Source organism: Poromitra crassiceps (assembly GCF_964638095.1).
Source record: "Poromitra crassiceps genome assembly, chromosome: 5".
Taxonomy (NCBI): domain Eukaryota; kingdom Metazoa; phylum Chordata; class Actinopteri; order Beryciformes; family Melamphaidae; genus Poromitra; species Poromitra crassiceps.
In genome coordinates, this window is record NC_139642.1 from 1,872,665 (window position 1) to 1,888,029 (window position 15,365).

Sequence of the window (15,365 nt, forward strand, 5' to 3'; positions counted from 1 at the left end):
ATCGAAACTCGGTATGCAAATACAAGAATGGTTCTACCATTAACCTTGCTAAACAGTGTTAAAGCGAAAGTGTTCCCGAGTTATCATTACTGTGTTATAGATTTAGAAATACAAATATGTGTTTCATTTCCATGATGCTGTGTATTTATATTACAAAATAAATCATTTTCATCATTTAACATAACTTATCTCTGTCTGGTTTGTTTTCAGATTCACTCAGAGAGAAAATGCCTCCCACACCAGAGGAGCATCTCTCCTGTACTGTCTGCTGTGACATCTTTAAAGATCCTGTCATCCTGAAATGTAGCCACAGCTTCTGTAAAGCCTGTCTGCAGAGATGGTGGACAACGAAACCCGTGCGTGAGTGTCCAGTTTGTAGGGCTACATCTTCACAGAGAAAACCACCATGTAACTTGGTGTTGAAGAACATGTGTGAGGCCTTCTTACTGGAGAGAGATCAGAGAGCTTCAGCAGAGTCTGAGCCTCTCTGCAGTTTGCACTCTGAGAAACTCAAGCTCTTCTGTCTGGACCATCAGCAGCTTGTGTGTCATCGCTGTCTGGATTCAGACACACACAACCACCACAGAATCAGATCCATTGATGAAGCTGCACGGGATCACAAGAACAAACTCCAGCAATCTCTGAAGACCTTAAATGAGAAACTGCAGCTCTTTAATAAAGTTAAAGGAAACTGTGATCAAACAGCAGCACACATTAAGGTCCAGGCCCGACACACAGAGAAGCAGATTAAGGAGGAGTTTAAGAAGCTTCAGCAGTCCCTTCAAGGGTTTCTACAAGAGGAAGAGAAGGCCAGGATCAATGCACTGAGGGAGGAAGAGGAGCAGAAGAGTCAGACGATGAAGGAGAAGACTGAGGGTCTGAACAGAGAGATGGCAGCTCTTTCTGACACAGTCAAAGCCATAGAGAAGGAGCTGAGGGCTGAAGACATCTCTGTCCTGCAGAACTACAAGGCTACAGTGGAAAGAGTCCAGCACTCCCTGCTGGAGGATCCACAGCTGGTCTCAGGAGCTCTGATAGACGAGGCCAAACACCTGGGCAACCTGAGCTTCACAGTCTGGGACAAGATGGGGGAGATGGTCTCCTACACCCCTGTGGTTCTGGACCCAAACACCGCCCATCCAAAACTGATCATGTCTGAAGATCTGACCAGTGTGAGCCGTGGAGAGAGACAGCAGCTTCCTGACAATCCAGAGAGGTTTGACAAGTTTTGCAGTGTCCTGGGCTCTGAGGGCTTTAAGTCTGGAACTCACAGCTGGGATGTTGAGGTTGGACACTGTACAGGCTGGAGACTGGGTGTGTTCATAGAGGGTCCGAGGAGGGGACTTGCATGGTCTGCATTATGGAGAATATGTTTATTTACTAATGGTAAATACAGTGCAGTCTCTCCATCAGGTACAGTCACTGAGCTCAGAGTGAAGAAGAAGCTCCAGAGGGTCAGCGTGCGTCTTGACTTTAACAACGGAAAGCTGTCATTCTTTGATGCTGATACTGACTCCCACATACACTCCTTCAGACATCCCTTCACTGACAGGCTGTTTCCTTTTTTTTCCACTGTGGAAGATGGAAACACTCTGAAGGTAATACCAGTGAAGGTCTCTGTTAGACCCAGTTAGAGAGAGAGAGAGAGTCTGTGTGCGTGCGCGTAGGTGTGTGTGTGTGTGTGTGTGTGTGTGTGTGTGTGTGTGTGTGTGTGTGTGTGTGTGTGTGTGTGTGTGTGTGTGTGTGTGTGTGTGTGTGTGTATGCGTAGATAAACCCTACTGGTGTGATAAATGTGGGAAGAGATTTCGTCACTTAAATTCATGTGTCCAACACCAACATATCCACACTGAAGAGAAACCATACCACTGTGACCAATGTGGAAGGAATTTCAGTCAGTCAGTTCACCTAAGAACACATCAACATACTCACACTGGGGAGAAACCCTACAGCTGTGAGCAATGTGGGAGCAGATTCAATCAGTCAAGTCACCTAAGAACACATCAAAGTATTTACCACATTGGGGAGAAACCCTACCGGTGTGATGAATGTGGGAAGTGTTTCCGTGTGTCATATGAACTAAGAGTACATCAGCGCATTCACACTGGAGAGAAACCTTACCTCTGTGGCCAATGTGGGAAGAGTTTCAGTCAGTCACCTTCCCTAAGAATACATAAATGTGACAAGAAATTCTGTTTCTCAAGTGAACAAACATCACCATAGCACATTCACACTGGAGAGAAACCTTTCCAATGTGGGAGTTTCAGTGATTCACATACCCTAAAAGTACATAAACGCATTCACACTGGAGAGAAACCCTACTCATGTGACAAATGTGGGAAGAGATTCTGCCACCCCAATAAGGGACACCACTGTAGCTAACGTGGTGAAGAGTGCCTCCACTCTAGTGAGACCAGAGAGACATTTGGAGAAGTCCTACAACCTTGATGTGTCCCTTTTATGGCTCATTTCCACCACATGGTACTGCATAGTACGGCTCGTCTCAACTCAGCTTTACTCGTGTCGACCTGAAGTAGTGTCTGCTTCCACCGCAAGTAGCACTCGCTCAATCTATCATACTTGTTTAAATGCATAAATTGAAATCAAGACCTTCCAGATACTTTTCACAAGTTTATTTTATTGTATCATCAGACATTGACTCATATTCAACTAGTTGAAAAAAATATTTCCATTTACTGTTTTTGTCATATATCAAGACATACATTTTTGTCAAATTAAATTTAGAGGTCAAAAGTCATGGAATTAACTGAATATGACAGTGAAGTAGGGCCATATGAAACTCATTTTATTTTTTCCAAATTCCATTTTATTTTTCCCCAAATTCAATTGTTTCTATTTAAATTTTAATTTAGGGATTAGGCTCAATATTTTATTGCTTTTTCGGTGACTTGGCTCTTTGAGATGTCCTTTTTGAGATGTTTCTCAAAGTGAAAACCAAGTTGTGAGGTGACGTAAGGGTCCTCGATTAAGACCCACCCCCTCTCAAAACACCCCAATCGAAAACTGAATAATTTCTCTAGGCCTATTTTACAATTATGAAATAATTTAGGTTAGTACAATAATTAGGTCTGCTTTTGATTTTGGTATTTAGGCCTACTTTGATCAGTTTCAGCCAAATTATGTGAAATTCGGCAATATTCCATGTTTTACAGTTGATTCCATTTGTATTACCAAAATCCATGATTCTGTCTGTTTTTTTCCCGTTTTGTGGAAATAATATGGCCCTACACTGAAGTCATTATCTTCTTTTCCACCCTTTTGGACTTAGTTAAAACTAAAATCTTATTTTATTATGCACCTACTGGTAAGGTGCTTCTTTTTGGATGTAATGTATATACTGTAGCTACTTGAGGTAGTTACTTTTTTCTTTCCTTTTTTCTGCGGGAATGTCCCTGGATGATGGCAGATTGAAAACTCCGTTCTTCTGTGGAATAGAGAGAGAGTTAATCAGCATTGTGGGAACTCATTTAGGCTTGAATGCAACCTATGTTCATTTATACAGTATCTAAAAGTTACACGTTCTAGCAGTAATACACTTTAGGCTTATTTGATGTTTTCTGTGTGATTATTTTTAGATTGTCTTTATTTGTTTTTTGTTCTCCATTTTTTGAGCAATACTATTTGATTTGTCTCAATAGTACTCTGAACAAGCCTTTTATGCTTCCTTTCTCTAAAGTGCTGTAACTACTGTCTTTTTTCTACTTGAAATGTTTTTATATGCTAAACTACTAACATGGCAATAGAGGTTGCACATTCCAGCATAAACAACTGGTATCGATCATCCATCAGGATGAGAACTACTAATGAACAAAGAAATACTAATGGAATACACACAATCACCCACCCCCAACTTGCACACATATGGAAACACACCCCTAACTTGCACATGTATGGAAAGTTTGGAAACACACCCCTAACTTGCACATGTATGGAAACACACCCCTAACTTGCACACATAATATAACACACAATATATACATTTGGAGTGCCAGAATGCTCTGATTAATCAGACTAAAAAGAGTCTGTCACCATTGTATGAGACTGGAATCACCATGATGGAGGAACTGCTGTGACAGTTTCCAGAGTTTCAGTCCTCTCATTCTCTGACACTAACCTGACATTGCCAGATGGGGGCGGTATTGTTTGTTTTCACAAACCAATCCAGCTTGCTTGCAAGGTTACTCTGACAGGAATGCCATAAATCTCCCCACATTCTTGTAAAAACTTTCAAATATCTTAACACACTTCCTCTTGGCTCACCCTCCCCAATATAAAACACTCCTTTTGGGCACCGCCGCATTGGTAGTCTGGAATCCAGTCATGAGTCCTGATTGAAATGTTAATCACATTAGAAACACAAGTTACATATGAGTCAACTTGGTGAAGGCTTTATAGCCACATAATTAGATCACAAAGGTTTATTTGATGTCCTATGTTAGTGTGCCATATAAGTTTGAATACAAGTTCACAGGTTATGTTTTTTTTTTCAGTTGACAACAGTAATCAGTGCAGATGTAAAACCTCTGTCTATTATTTTAAAGTAAATCATTAGTATGTCACATTGTAAATGAGGTAAAGGAATCATTCCCCTTTTGTATTCCTCCGCCCGCTATTCTCTCCCTCAGCCCGAGGTGAAATCTTCTCAAACAAAGACATTGCTATAGATCGCTAAGTTATCTGCTAACGTTAGCATGTCTGACCCGGATTGGAAACGTTTGGGCGGTATTCCATCAAGGCGGATAAAGGAGAAGCCAGGGTTATTTTGATAAATCGCTATTTAAGTGCAAGTTCTGTTCTATTAATGTGGCTTATAATTCCCTACTCGGTACCCAAGGTTCATTGACCCATAGCCTACTGTGGTCTGCGTTTTACTGTTGCCAATTTATTTCCTCATTTCATTGCAATTTCCCCATCATAGCCTACTTATTTTGTTTCATTGCATCTCATGTGTTTTTTTCTATCTATAGTTTCAATAGGCCTACCTCATTCTGGTGATCAATCTGTGTCTTATGTTACTAATTTCATTGGACATGCTTGATTATAGTTAAATAAATATTCAAATTTATTGCAGAGAAGTTGTTTGTGTTTGTTTGCAGAGCAAAGTAATCCCTGAACTCACAACTTTAGATTGATGACTGATTGAAATAGTAAGCGTCTAATTTCCCTTCACCTATGGTGCCCCTTATGAGTGTTAATTTGATATCTGGATCAAAGTTCATATTTTCATACCTTTACTAAGCTAGATTTGATCATTTTAACTCTACATGTTACACCACTGTCTGCAGGGGAAACAAGCTTATCTGTCCAACCAAACGTAATAAATAAAAGTTAAATGACAGCAAAATCTGAATGTGCAGAATTGTGTTTGTTTCTCATTCATTAATCTTGCCATTTGATTGCTAGAACCATTTGTAAACAATTTAAAAATGTCATTACAAACTAAATATAGTTTGGGTGGAGAGCTTATGACACTGTGATGGCCAAGTGTCTCATTTGTGATTACTCTGGCAGAATAACATGGAGCCAATATCACCATTATTTTTTTCTGACCCACCATACAGATTGTCATATTTGTAATGAGATAATTGAAATGAGATATATTGTCCCTCAAGCTCACTAACATGAATTAACAGTGACATCAACAAAGACAAGTTCAAATTAAAGGCACAATAAACAATGTAAAGGCAATTTCTGATTATGGTCAAACGTCAGTCGCTCGTTTAAAATGTATAGGAGATGTATTTTTATTCCAAAGCATAAATCTAGTCTGCAGAGTGGGGTGTCGGTGCAAATTCCAACCAAGTGCCCGAGCCAAATAGCTCTGTGTCTTATACAGCGAGATAGCCCCCACCTTTGGAAGCTGGTAACTTTCCATTACTCATAGGAGTTCAACCTTCCCATGGACGGCTCCCTGGAATACAATGTTATCAGGTCACGGTCATATTGGGCTACATAGTCCTTAGCTTGCTCCTTGCTATTCGTGTTGCTGTAAGTTAACTCCAGGGTTCATGACAGAGTATTGGGAATGGGTGGAGTTCAGATATTGGCAGAGTATATGGATGGAAAAAGATCTTGAAGCTTGGTATTCTTAAAGAGCCCAACACCAAATAGGGCAGCTATTGTCTAGACTCTAGAGGACATCATGTATCCTGTCAGTTACAGGAAAGGAGTCATTCAACCTGCCTGTTCTCTTTCTTCCTTGAAAGGAAAAGTCAACCCAAACAGTAAAAAAAATAGGCTTTATATATTTTTTTATGATTTTCAATTATGCAAAACAGCTCTAATGGGCCTCTTTTGTAAAACATACTCATGCACTAATTGTGTATCAAATTCAAGCTAAAGTTGTGATTTATGGACATTTGAGCTGGGTGCCAAAACAGTGATGACACTTTTCTTTGCATACGATCCAGAGATCCACTTATTCAGTGTGATGGTCTGCAGTCTGAGGGTCCAAGGCAAAATGCTCAGCAGATCAGCAGGTTGTCAGTCTTCTCCACTCCAGGGAGCACAGCAAACAAACGGAAACAGAAACAAGACATCTGAACCACAAATTCTTTCAGCCATACCTGTGGTGCTGCACTCATTCATTTAGGGTGTGTCTCGAACATCAAAAAGAGCTTTTTTAAGCTACAAACAAAAGGACAATCCAAGCACTCCAAATGTAAAAATATAACCACCAGGAAGTAAATATTTAAGAAGCATTTATTGTAGGCTAGTGGCTGAATCATTAGAAATGCCAACATGTTTCGACCCAATTTTTTGACCCTTAAATGTTGGTGGGTCAGGGTAGTATGCTATGCCTTCTGCATGTTCATCTCCAAGATTGGATTATGATGAAGAAGGGGGAGGGTCCATAGTGTAGTATTTTAAATTAAATCCAAGTTTTTTTTAAAGGTTTTGGTCTGAGTGAAATGTTATGTGGTCTCTCCTGTTTCTAAATATATCTGAACCGTTTCGGTTGACCAAGTAAAACTATTTGTATAAGCATTTTACGAAATGTCTATGAGAAAATAAATGGGGGATGAAAATCTCTGGTACAGTGCTGAAGCAGGAAGTGACGTTCACTTTGGCTCTGTAGCATCCAGTGTTGGGGGTAACTCATTACAAAAGTAACATATTACATGTAATATATTACTTTTAGCAGTAACTCAGTAATATAACATTACTTATAGGATTTCAGTAATACCAGTTACTTTGTCAAGTAACTCAATTTACAAATTTAGTTAAAAATAAATAAATCAAAGCACATATTTAAAAAAGATACAATCATTTCCTAATCAAACTGTTTGTTTTTATGCAAATGACCACTATAGATGACAATAAAAAAGGAAAATAATAACATTTAGAATTTTGGATTGTTTACACTGACTTCAAGGCGGTTGAATTTATTTGTCGGGATGGTTCCGGGGCATCGTTGTCATTCTGCTGCTGCTGTTGTTTTGGTAAAAGTAATGCAAAAGTAGTGAAATATGTAACGAGTTACTCTACACAGACAGTAATATTGTAAAGTAACTTATTACTTTCAAATGAATTGTAAAGTAACTTATTACTTTCAAATGAAAGTAACTAGTAATATGTAGTATATTACATTTTGAAAGTAACTTGCCCAACACTGGTAGTATATTACATTTTGAAAGTAACTTGCCCAACACTCCTAGCATCACAGTGATGAAGAAAAATACACAGAAAACACAAGATGCTAAAGCTGGCCAGAGATATACCCACCCACTCATTTGATTCCATCTGCAACAGGATCCCAGGAGTCTAGTCTGTTTAAAGCACTTGACAGGCAGCCGATGGAGGCACAGCTGAAACCAAAGAGAGCTGCAATGAGTGAAAAGGCTCCAATCAGTTGTCATGGTGGTGCCATTTTTACCTTCCTCAACATGGTCATACTTATTTTTGCCACTAGAGGGAGGCAAGCGCTAACAAAGTCAGTCTCACAAAAAGGAACATGAAATAAAATCCAACAATTTGCTCCAGAATGGCATGCATTTGTAACAGTGCGTACACAGTCATTTTTAATTACATTAGTGTCAAGCTGCTCACTCAAAAGTTACATGAAAGCAGTGCAGAGACTTAGTTACTTACTTAGACTTAGCTGACAGTGCGATGTCATAGAGGAGGTCTACCCGAGCGTGTGCATATGGTTTGTGCCGACACCTTGGACACAGGGGTGTCCAGTGTCCAATTTGTAAAGGCTATGCAGTCCAGTGAACAGTATTTATCTATTTAGATACTGAGAAGAACGTTCTCTATGTTATTGGAACAGTTATTGTCATAATTTGTATTATAGAGCTTTGTTTAAACTTTAAATGCTTAACTTAGTTTCTGTAGTGGAGAGAACAAGGGACTAGGTGCTAGTCAGGGGTTTTGTAACCAAGTTCACGCCGGTGTGCCGGCCAGGACACCACTTAAAGCCTCCGGCCGGGTATGAGTAAGAAACAGCTGAGACAGGATGCTGTTTCAGTCCTTCTTTACTGGTATTTGCAAACAACATATACAGGTGGTGAGTCAGGGATATCTTTGAACAGTTGTGGTTTACTTTTCTATAAAGAAAAGAATAACAAAAAATTAAATGAGTGATACCAAATATAAATAAATCCCATTAATATCCCCATCTGCATAAATACTATTACTCCCCTTATCATTACAGAGCCAGAAATAAACGACATTGACTTATTAATAGGTTTCCAAAAACATATTAGCTACTGGTCCTTATATCACCCGTTTTACTGGTGAGACTTTTATTCTGAAAATCCACACTTCCTGTTGCAGTTAACTATCCGAGCTTAACCTCGATATAAATGCAGGCATCAATAATAACCTCGGGAGGCTCGCTCCATCACAGAACATCACTCCACACAATACCAACAACAGGCAATAAACAATAGCCTACAACATAAGAACATGCCCAGGACAATAATATTTACACTCCAACTTTGGGGCCTTTTCTACAGTTTCACTGTGTAAATGTATCATTTTTCAATGGCTTCTGTGTGCTCTAGGCTTGTGTAAAAAGGCTCTTTTACTTTGAAAAACGCCCACCGGAAATGCTTATTGTTGCTGCCTTTCCAGCTAATCAAAGCCCGAGGGCGGGAGCGTTCGTCACTTCTAGGCGCTAAACTGGATTCATTCCGTCAGACAGACGCCCAGAGCGGAGCACAGGAGCGGATAAACGACACTACAGAAGCGTCTTTCAGTGTGCTGCTTGGGCGAGATAGTCGAGCGAGGCACTGCGAGGCACACCTCCGGCACAGGCACCGAGGTATGGGGAGAGAGCTGCAGCTGGCGGGTCGGGGGTTACTTTTCTATAACTTTGCACCATTTATTTCTCTAAAAAAGTAATGTTATTTAATGTAGGCTAGCTAATGTTGGATAGGTCATTGGTTTTCTAGCCGGTTTTCTAGCCGCTAGACTAATCAGTCATTCTTCCTTCAGAGTCTCGGATGCGCGGTGGGAAATTACGGAATCTTTTGGAGTATCCTACCATGGCCCCGTAGGGTTGGATAGCAACATTGTGTCTGAGGTAGGTACAGTTTTATTGTGATTGATAACGTGTATATCGCGTGAAGCCATTGCTGCCGACATCCCAATGAGGGATCAGCCGAGCAGCATTTTGGTAAACAAACCGCAACACTGGGCGGCAACAGCAATGGAACCCTATGGAGCACAAGTGGCCCCAAGCGTGAGTGTCTGACTCTAGCCAGTTAACTCTGTTTATATTTTAAACACTGTGACAGTTCACACAACTTTAACATGACATTATACATCAAACTCTTGAGCTACTTCTGCTCTCACTCAGAATGTCAAAATATAAGCGATGTGATGTATAGTTTTTGAGATATTAACGTTTGTTTGGCACAACTCATACTATTAACTGCCGGCGGGGTTCCGCATTTCTGGGTGGCAAGTGACGTCACGCTGATTCGTCCTATAGGACCCGCGCATCCGAGACTCTGAAGGAATAATGACTGATGAGTCGTGCGTTGAGGCTAGTGGTTTTCAAACTTTTTGTGGCTAATGCACACCAAAGGTCAAGCCAAAATCTCAACGCACACCTGTATTCATATCCATGCAAAACAATCTGTAAATGCTTTTTATTTACTAGTTACCAAGCATATTTAACAAAAATAATTCAAGAATTAATTTGAAACTTAAAATGACATCAAACCAGCAACATAGCCTACCATTTAATCAATCCACTTAATTGTTTAAGCAAGATATCTGCAAGGAGACGTTTTTGGTGTGTCCCAGGCGTAACTTTAACAGCTACCTGTTTTGAATGGAGAGAAACACCTGTTTTGAATGGATGATTCTGTACAGCTAATTTACTGTACTAGGCAGAGTAGTAGAGTAGAAAAGTGTATTTATGTGTCACTCCGCAATACAACAACAGCATGAAAACAATTCTGTACATACAACAAGTATTGCGGACCACTCACTAGGAGTTATGAGACACAGGGCCCTATGTTCCGACAGGCGCTATCCTAAGGTGACCAGATTTCTCAAATGAAAATCGGGGACATTTTCAGGTCCGGTAGGGGGGCCCAGGGGGGGCTGTCCCCCCCCAGCTTTTAGAAAATTGTGTACATTTGACAGTAAAATGCATCAATCTGGTGCACTTTGAGAGCAAAAGTAAGAGGCTAGATCTATGAAGAACTTTGTGATTTTTCAACAATTGAAAAAGAAGCAGTTTACAATGGTTACTAGTTATCTGGCACATTTTACCACAAATTAGACTATGGTGGCCTAGGTAATTAATGGGAAATACTGGTGTGTTGTGTAGAGTGGCAGGAACATAGAGAGGGACAACTTCTCTATTTGACCTCACCAACTGGTGGATCATTTATTTCCACAAAACAAAAACCATCTGCTGCATACCATCCGGTCTGCTTAGAACACTGCATAGCATAGCTAAAACTAAGGAATTCAAAGCATGTACTGTACAGATCCCGTCCAAAAAATTAGAATATCATGGAAATAACATGGATGACCGTGGGCTTCAGCGGATTGTCAAGCAAAGACGATTAAAAAATTTGGTGGAGATTCAGAGGGAGTGGACTGAGGCTGGAGTCAGTCATAACTGAGAAGTAACTGCTGATTTTCTTCACACTATTCTAATTTCTTGAAATACTGTTTTTCCATGATATTTTTTGGAAAGGATCTGTATATCCTCACTCCTTTATCTATTAGCATACACTATCAGCATTGATTAGATGGCATTAGTAGACATTTCCTTAATGTTAATGCACCAAAAAAATACAAGTAAAAAATAGGGCTGGGCGATATGGCCTCTAAAGAATATTGCGATGTCTTTCGGCTATATCGCGATACAACGATATATATCTCGATATTTTTGAAATCTCTCATAAATGCTCAATTTAACCCTTCAGGGTTCATACACATTTTGACCAATGGATTTCCATGACTTTTCCATGACTTTAAACCAAATTTCCATGACCAAACATTTTGTAAAGTCTCGTGTAAGAAAGGGCAGATGTAGTGAGCAAAGATGGATGATTTAATATTCCATAGCTCTGACCTAAGCAAATCTGACATCACTATTGTGAACACAAACAACACTTCTGATATAATATGATTGTTTTAGTAAAGTGTATCACTCAATAGTCAATACAAAAAATAATGGCTTTTATAGAACCAAAAGCCTAGCTGCTTAGTCTGCAGATAAAACATAAAAGGCATACCGTAAAACTGCCAATAAGGGCCCGGGCGTTTATTATGCAGAATCGAGTTTGACCCCAGGCGGTTAAAGGAGACCAGGCGGCAATTGGGGGGAGGCGGTTATTTCTTTATTGTACCAAATGGACCCAGGCGATTATTATTTTTTGTACAGAATTCCTGGTCAGAAGTATCAAAAAGTATCAAAATGCTCAGTAACAGTAGAGGGTGGGTACAGGCAGTTGTGAACATGCCTCTAAATTAGGGTGACCATATTTTGATTTCCAAAAAGAGGACACTCGGCTCCGCCTCGAGATACTTTATTATATAGCCTATAATACAAAAAAATACTCTTTTCAAGTCTTACTGGAAAAATAAATATAAAAATATGAAATAATGTTATAAATAATACCTCTGTATTAGAAAATATTTTAACAAAATATCTCTTACAATATTGTCAATGTAATAATGTAAATAATAAAACCGTAACAAACCAAAAATTAGGCTACTTCAATATTAATATAGGCTAATACTATCAATATTACTTCAAGGCACTATAGTGCAATCCATGGACCTGTAGCTGTTGTGGTGTTTCACAGTATGAAATGCAAATCCTCCGTTTTCCCGGGTCCGTTAATTTTGTAGACGAACTCTCCCCCCGCACAGCTTTCTTATGTTTGTCTGTGTCCATGTGAGCTTTCAGATCCCCCGCACCTTTATTTGAAAGGGACACATAGCTTTGCACACAGTGCACTCCGCCTCCCATTTGTCCCGACCAGGACGGTAAGTGGGGAATCTTAATTCACACTTACGCTTCGGCATTTTGTAGTAGGAGGCTCGGAGCCAGTGCTGCTGCTCCGATGTCAGCTCTCTGTGTTTGTGAGTGAGTGACACAAGAGCCGCCCACAAGGGAGGCAGCCTCTCAGGGATTACGTCACACGCAACAGAGTACTATTTAAAGCGCCAGGCATCGTTATGCCTAATGGTCCTGTGAAAACCCGGACATTTTCAATAATTAATAAACCCCCCCCGGACACCCCGGACAGGACGTGAAAAGAGGACATGTCCGGGCAAAAGAGGACGTATGGTCACCCTACTCTAAATGTACCTAGTGCAACAAATATATAAAATAAAATACAGTACGGTAATGCTCAGTAACAGTAGAGGGTGGGTACAGGCAGTTGTGAACATGCCTCTAAGTCTAAATGTACCTAGTGCAACAAATATATAAAATAAAGGTAGTAACATGCAACAATTAGTGCAACAAATGTACCGTATACTGTAAAATACACCATACCGTACAGTACAGTAATACAAAAAATAAAATACAGTATCCTCTTTCTTTCTTTTGAAATAAAACAGCACCTATCGGTAAAACAAAACAAAGAGCAGCAATAAAATTCAAGTATGGTAGACCTCCCTCACACACAAACAAACCACAATTGTAATATGGCCTCTAGTCCTCCTCCTCCTCCTCCTCCTCAACCACACCCTCATCATCCTCTTCCTCAATCAACAGTTCATTATTGAACTCCTCTTCCTCGTCCACTTCCTCCTCCACCTCATCAACCTCCTCCTGCCCCCTTGCCCTCCTCAGCATCTCCCTTCCTGCCTCTGGCATCCCTGGCTTGAAACAGTGGATCTCTCTAGAGTTGCTCCGATCGATCGGCACTTTTTCGGCTTTGATCGGAGTTATCAAAAGTGCCGATCAAACAAGGCCGATCAGAATGACACAAAATCTGCAAGAATTACTACCAGAGACGTTTCAATATAGAGATAGTGCACTCCCAGGCTGCCAAGTAGTATTCTTCCGGTCTCCTAAAGGGCAGCTTGTGATTGGCTGTCTCTCCGTGTCATGAAGCTTTATTGGCTCCCAAGTTTCCTTAGGGGGCGTGGTGGTAGTGGCGAAAAAGTGTTTGGAAGTTGCACTCTCTCTATAGCGAAAGCAGCTTGGGCGAGAACAAACAGCACAGCAGCTAACATGGCGTCGCCTGTCTGGCAATTTTACAACTTGTTGGAGAAGGACAACAAATTTGCCGTTTGCATTGTGCTCAAAGGAGATACCGCGTGGAGGAACGCAGCAGAAGAGTTTCAACACTACGAACCTCATAAGACATTTGAAGGTTTCCCACGTCAAGGAATTTGAGGAGTTTACAAAGTTGGCGAGCGCTAAGGCAGCGAAAGAGCGTGCAGCAACCCAAATGCCACTCACTCAGCTAACTGTAACAGAGACATTGAAACGACAGCAACCCTACAGCAACGACAGCAAGAAACGAAAATAAATAAATGCAAAGCTAATGGAATTCATATGTCTTGATCAGCAGCCGCTGTCTGTTGCGGAAGACCTCGGGTTCAAACGCCTCATGTCCTGCTTGGATCCACGTTACACGCTGCCAGGACGTAAATATTTAACTGACGTTTGCCTGCCGGAATTATACCAAATTGTGTACAAGCACATCGAGAGCCTTATGAAAGACAACACCACGTCAATCAGCTTCACGACTGACATTTGGAGTTCGAGTGTCTGTCCTATGTCCATGCTGAGCCTAACTGCGCAGTTTATTGATGAAAAGTTCGACCTGAACAAAGTTGTACTTCACTCACAAGAGTTTTCTGGGTCACACACCGCGGAGGCTATCGCTGCAGCTTTCACAGACATGTTCCAAGCTGTGTTGGTGCACATGTTGTGTACATAGTATTATATTTTTTGTTTTATAAGACTGTATTTTTCCACAGGAAAGCTACAGTATACAGTCTACTCTGTAAGCTCCAAGTTGTCTAATGGCTCATTTCCACCGCAGGTAGTAGCGCGATCCCGCTCCGCTCGACTCGATAAATTGTCTCATCCCACCGGTTTAAACTGTCCCAGCCCGGGTTGTATTGGAGTCGAGTCGTGCTACTTTTCGTACCTGCCTCGTCGGGGTTCTATTCTGTCAACCCGGGTTCATACGGTGACGTGAAAACATTGTAGACGACTGATTGGCCAGGCAGAATCGTGTTTACTCTATCTACTGACTGTCAATGCGCTGCATACCAGTTTAGTGGGCTTACATTCTCTTCTGATTTCCATCAGTCTTTGTGTTGCTGCCTTCGCCTTTGTGAAATAAAGTTGTGGCGGTGGTTTCAATTGTTTTCAGAGTGAAAAAAGTCAGCTGCTCAGCAAGCTCCTGTAGTTAGTTGAGCTGCAGCGCTCCGCTAGGCCGCAGCGGGTGTTTGGTGAAGCCGCGGTCTTGCCTGAGAGGCCGCGGGGTACAGGGCAGGCTTCACTCTGTTGCGCCTCTTCCGTCCGCGCGCAGCGCAGCGCGTGCCTGAGTTTGACTAACTACAAAGTGATATCCATTTTCCTGGCCGATTGTCACATTCGCCCATGTCCACTGTAGGTCATTTAGAGGCACCAGTATTTCATAAACAGTTTAAAAGTTCTGTGGATGGATTTAATTGTAATGTTATGTCTACTTCGGCTATAAGCGAAGGACAGATATGCGGTGGCGGGGGTGGGTGGGGGCAGATGATCCGCGGTGGAAGCAAAACGTCCATCGAGCCGAAACGATTAGAGCTGAGTGGGGACGAGCTGTGCAGGGCTGTTAAATGTGGTGGAATTGAGCCATAAGAGAGTGTCTCTAGAGAGAGTTGCATGTTGCCTTAGCCTGCAATAAAACGGTTG

The 15,365-nt window shown here is 41.1% G+C and overlaps 1 protein-coding gene across 1 annotated transcript; it reads left to right on the top strand.

Moving 5' to 3' along the window:
- Positions 1-227: 227 nt before the first annotated feature.
- LOC310777406 (E3 ubiquitin-protein ligase TRIM35-like) lies at positions 228-12,592 on the top strand (the record flags this gene model as incomplete). Its single annotated transcript, XM_083637736.1, has 2 exons — positions 228-1,329; positions 12,531-12,592. 2 exons carry the CDS (start codon positions 228-230, stop codon positions 12,590-12,592), a joined length of 1,164 nt encoding a protein of 387 aa, XP_083493862.1.
- Positions 12,593-15,365: the final 2,773 nt, after the last annotated feature.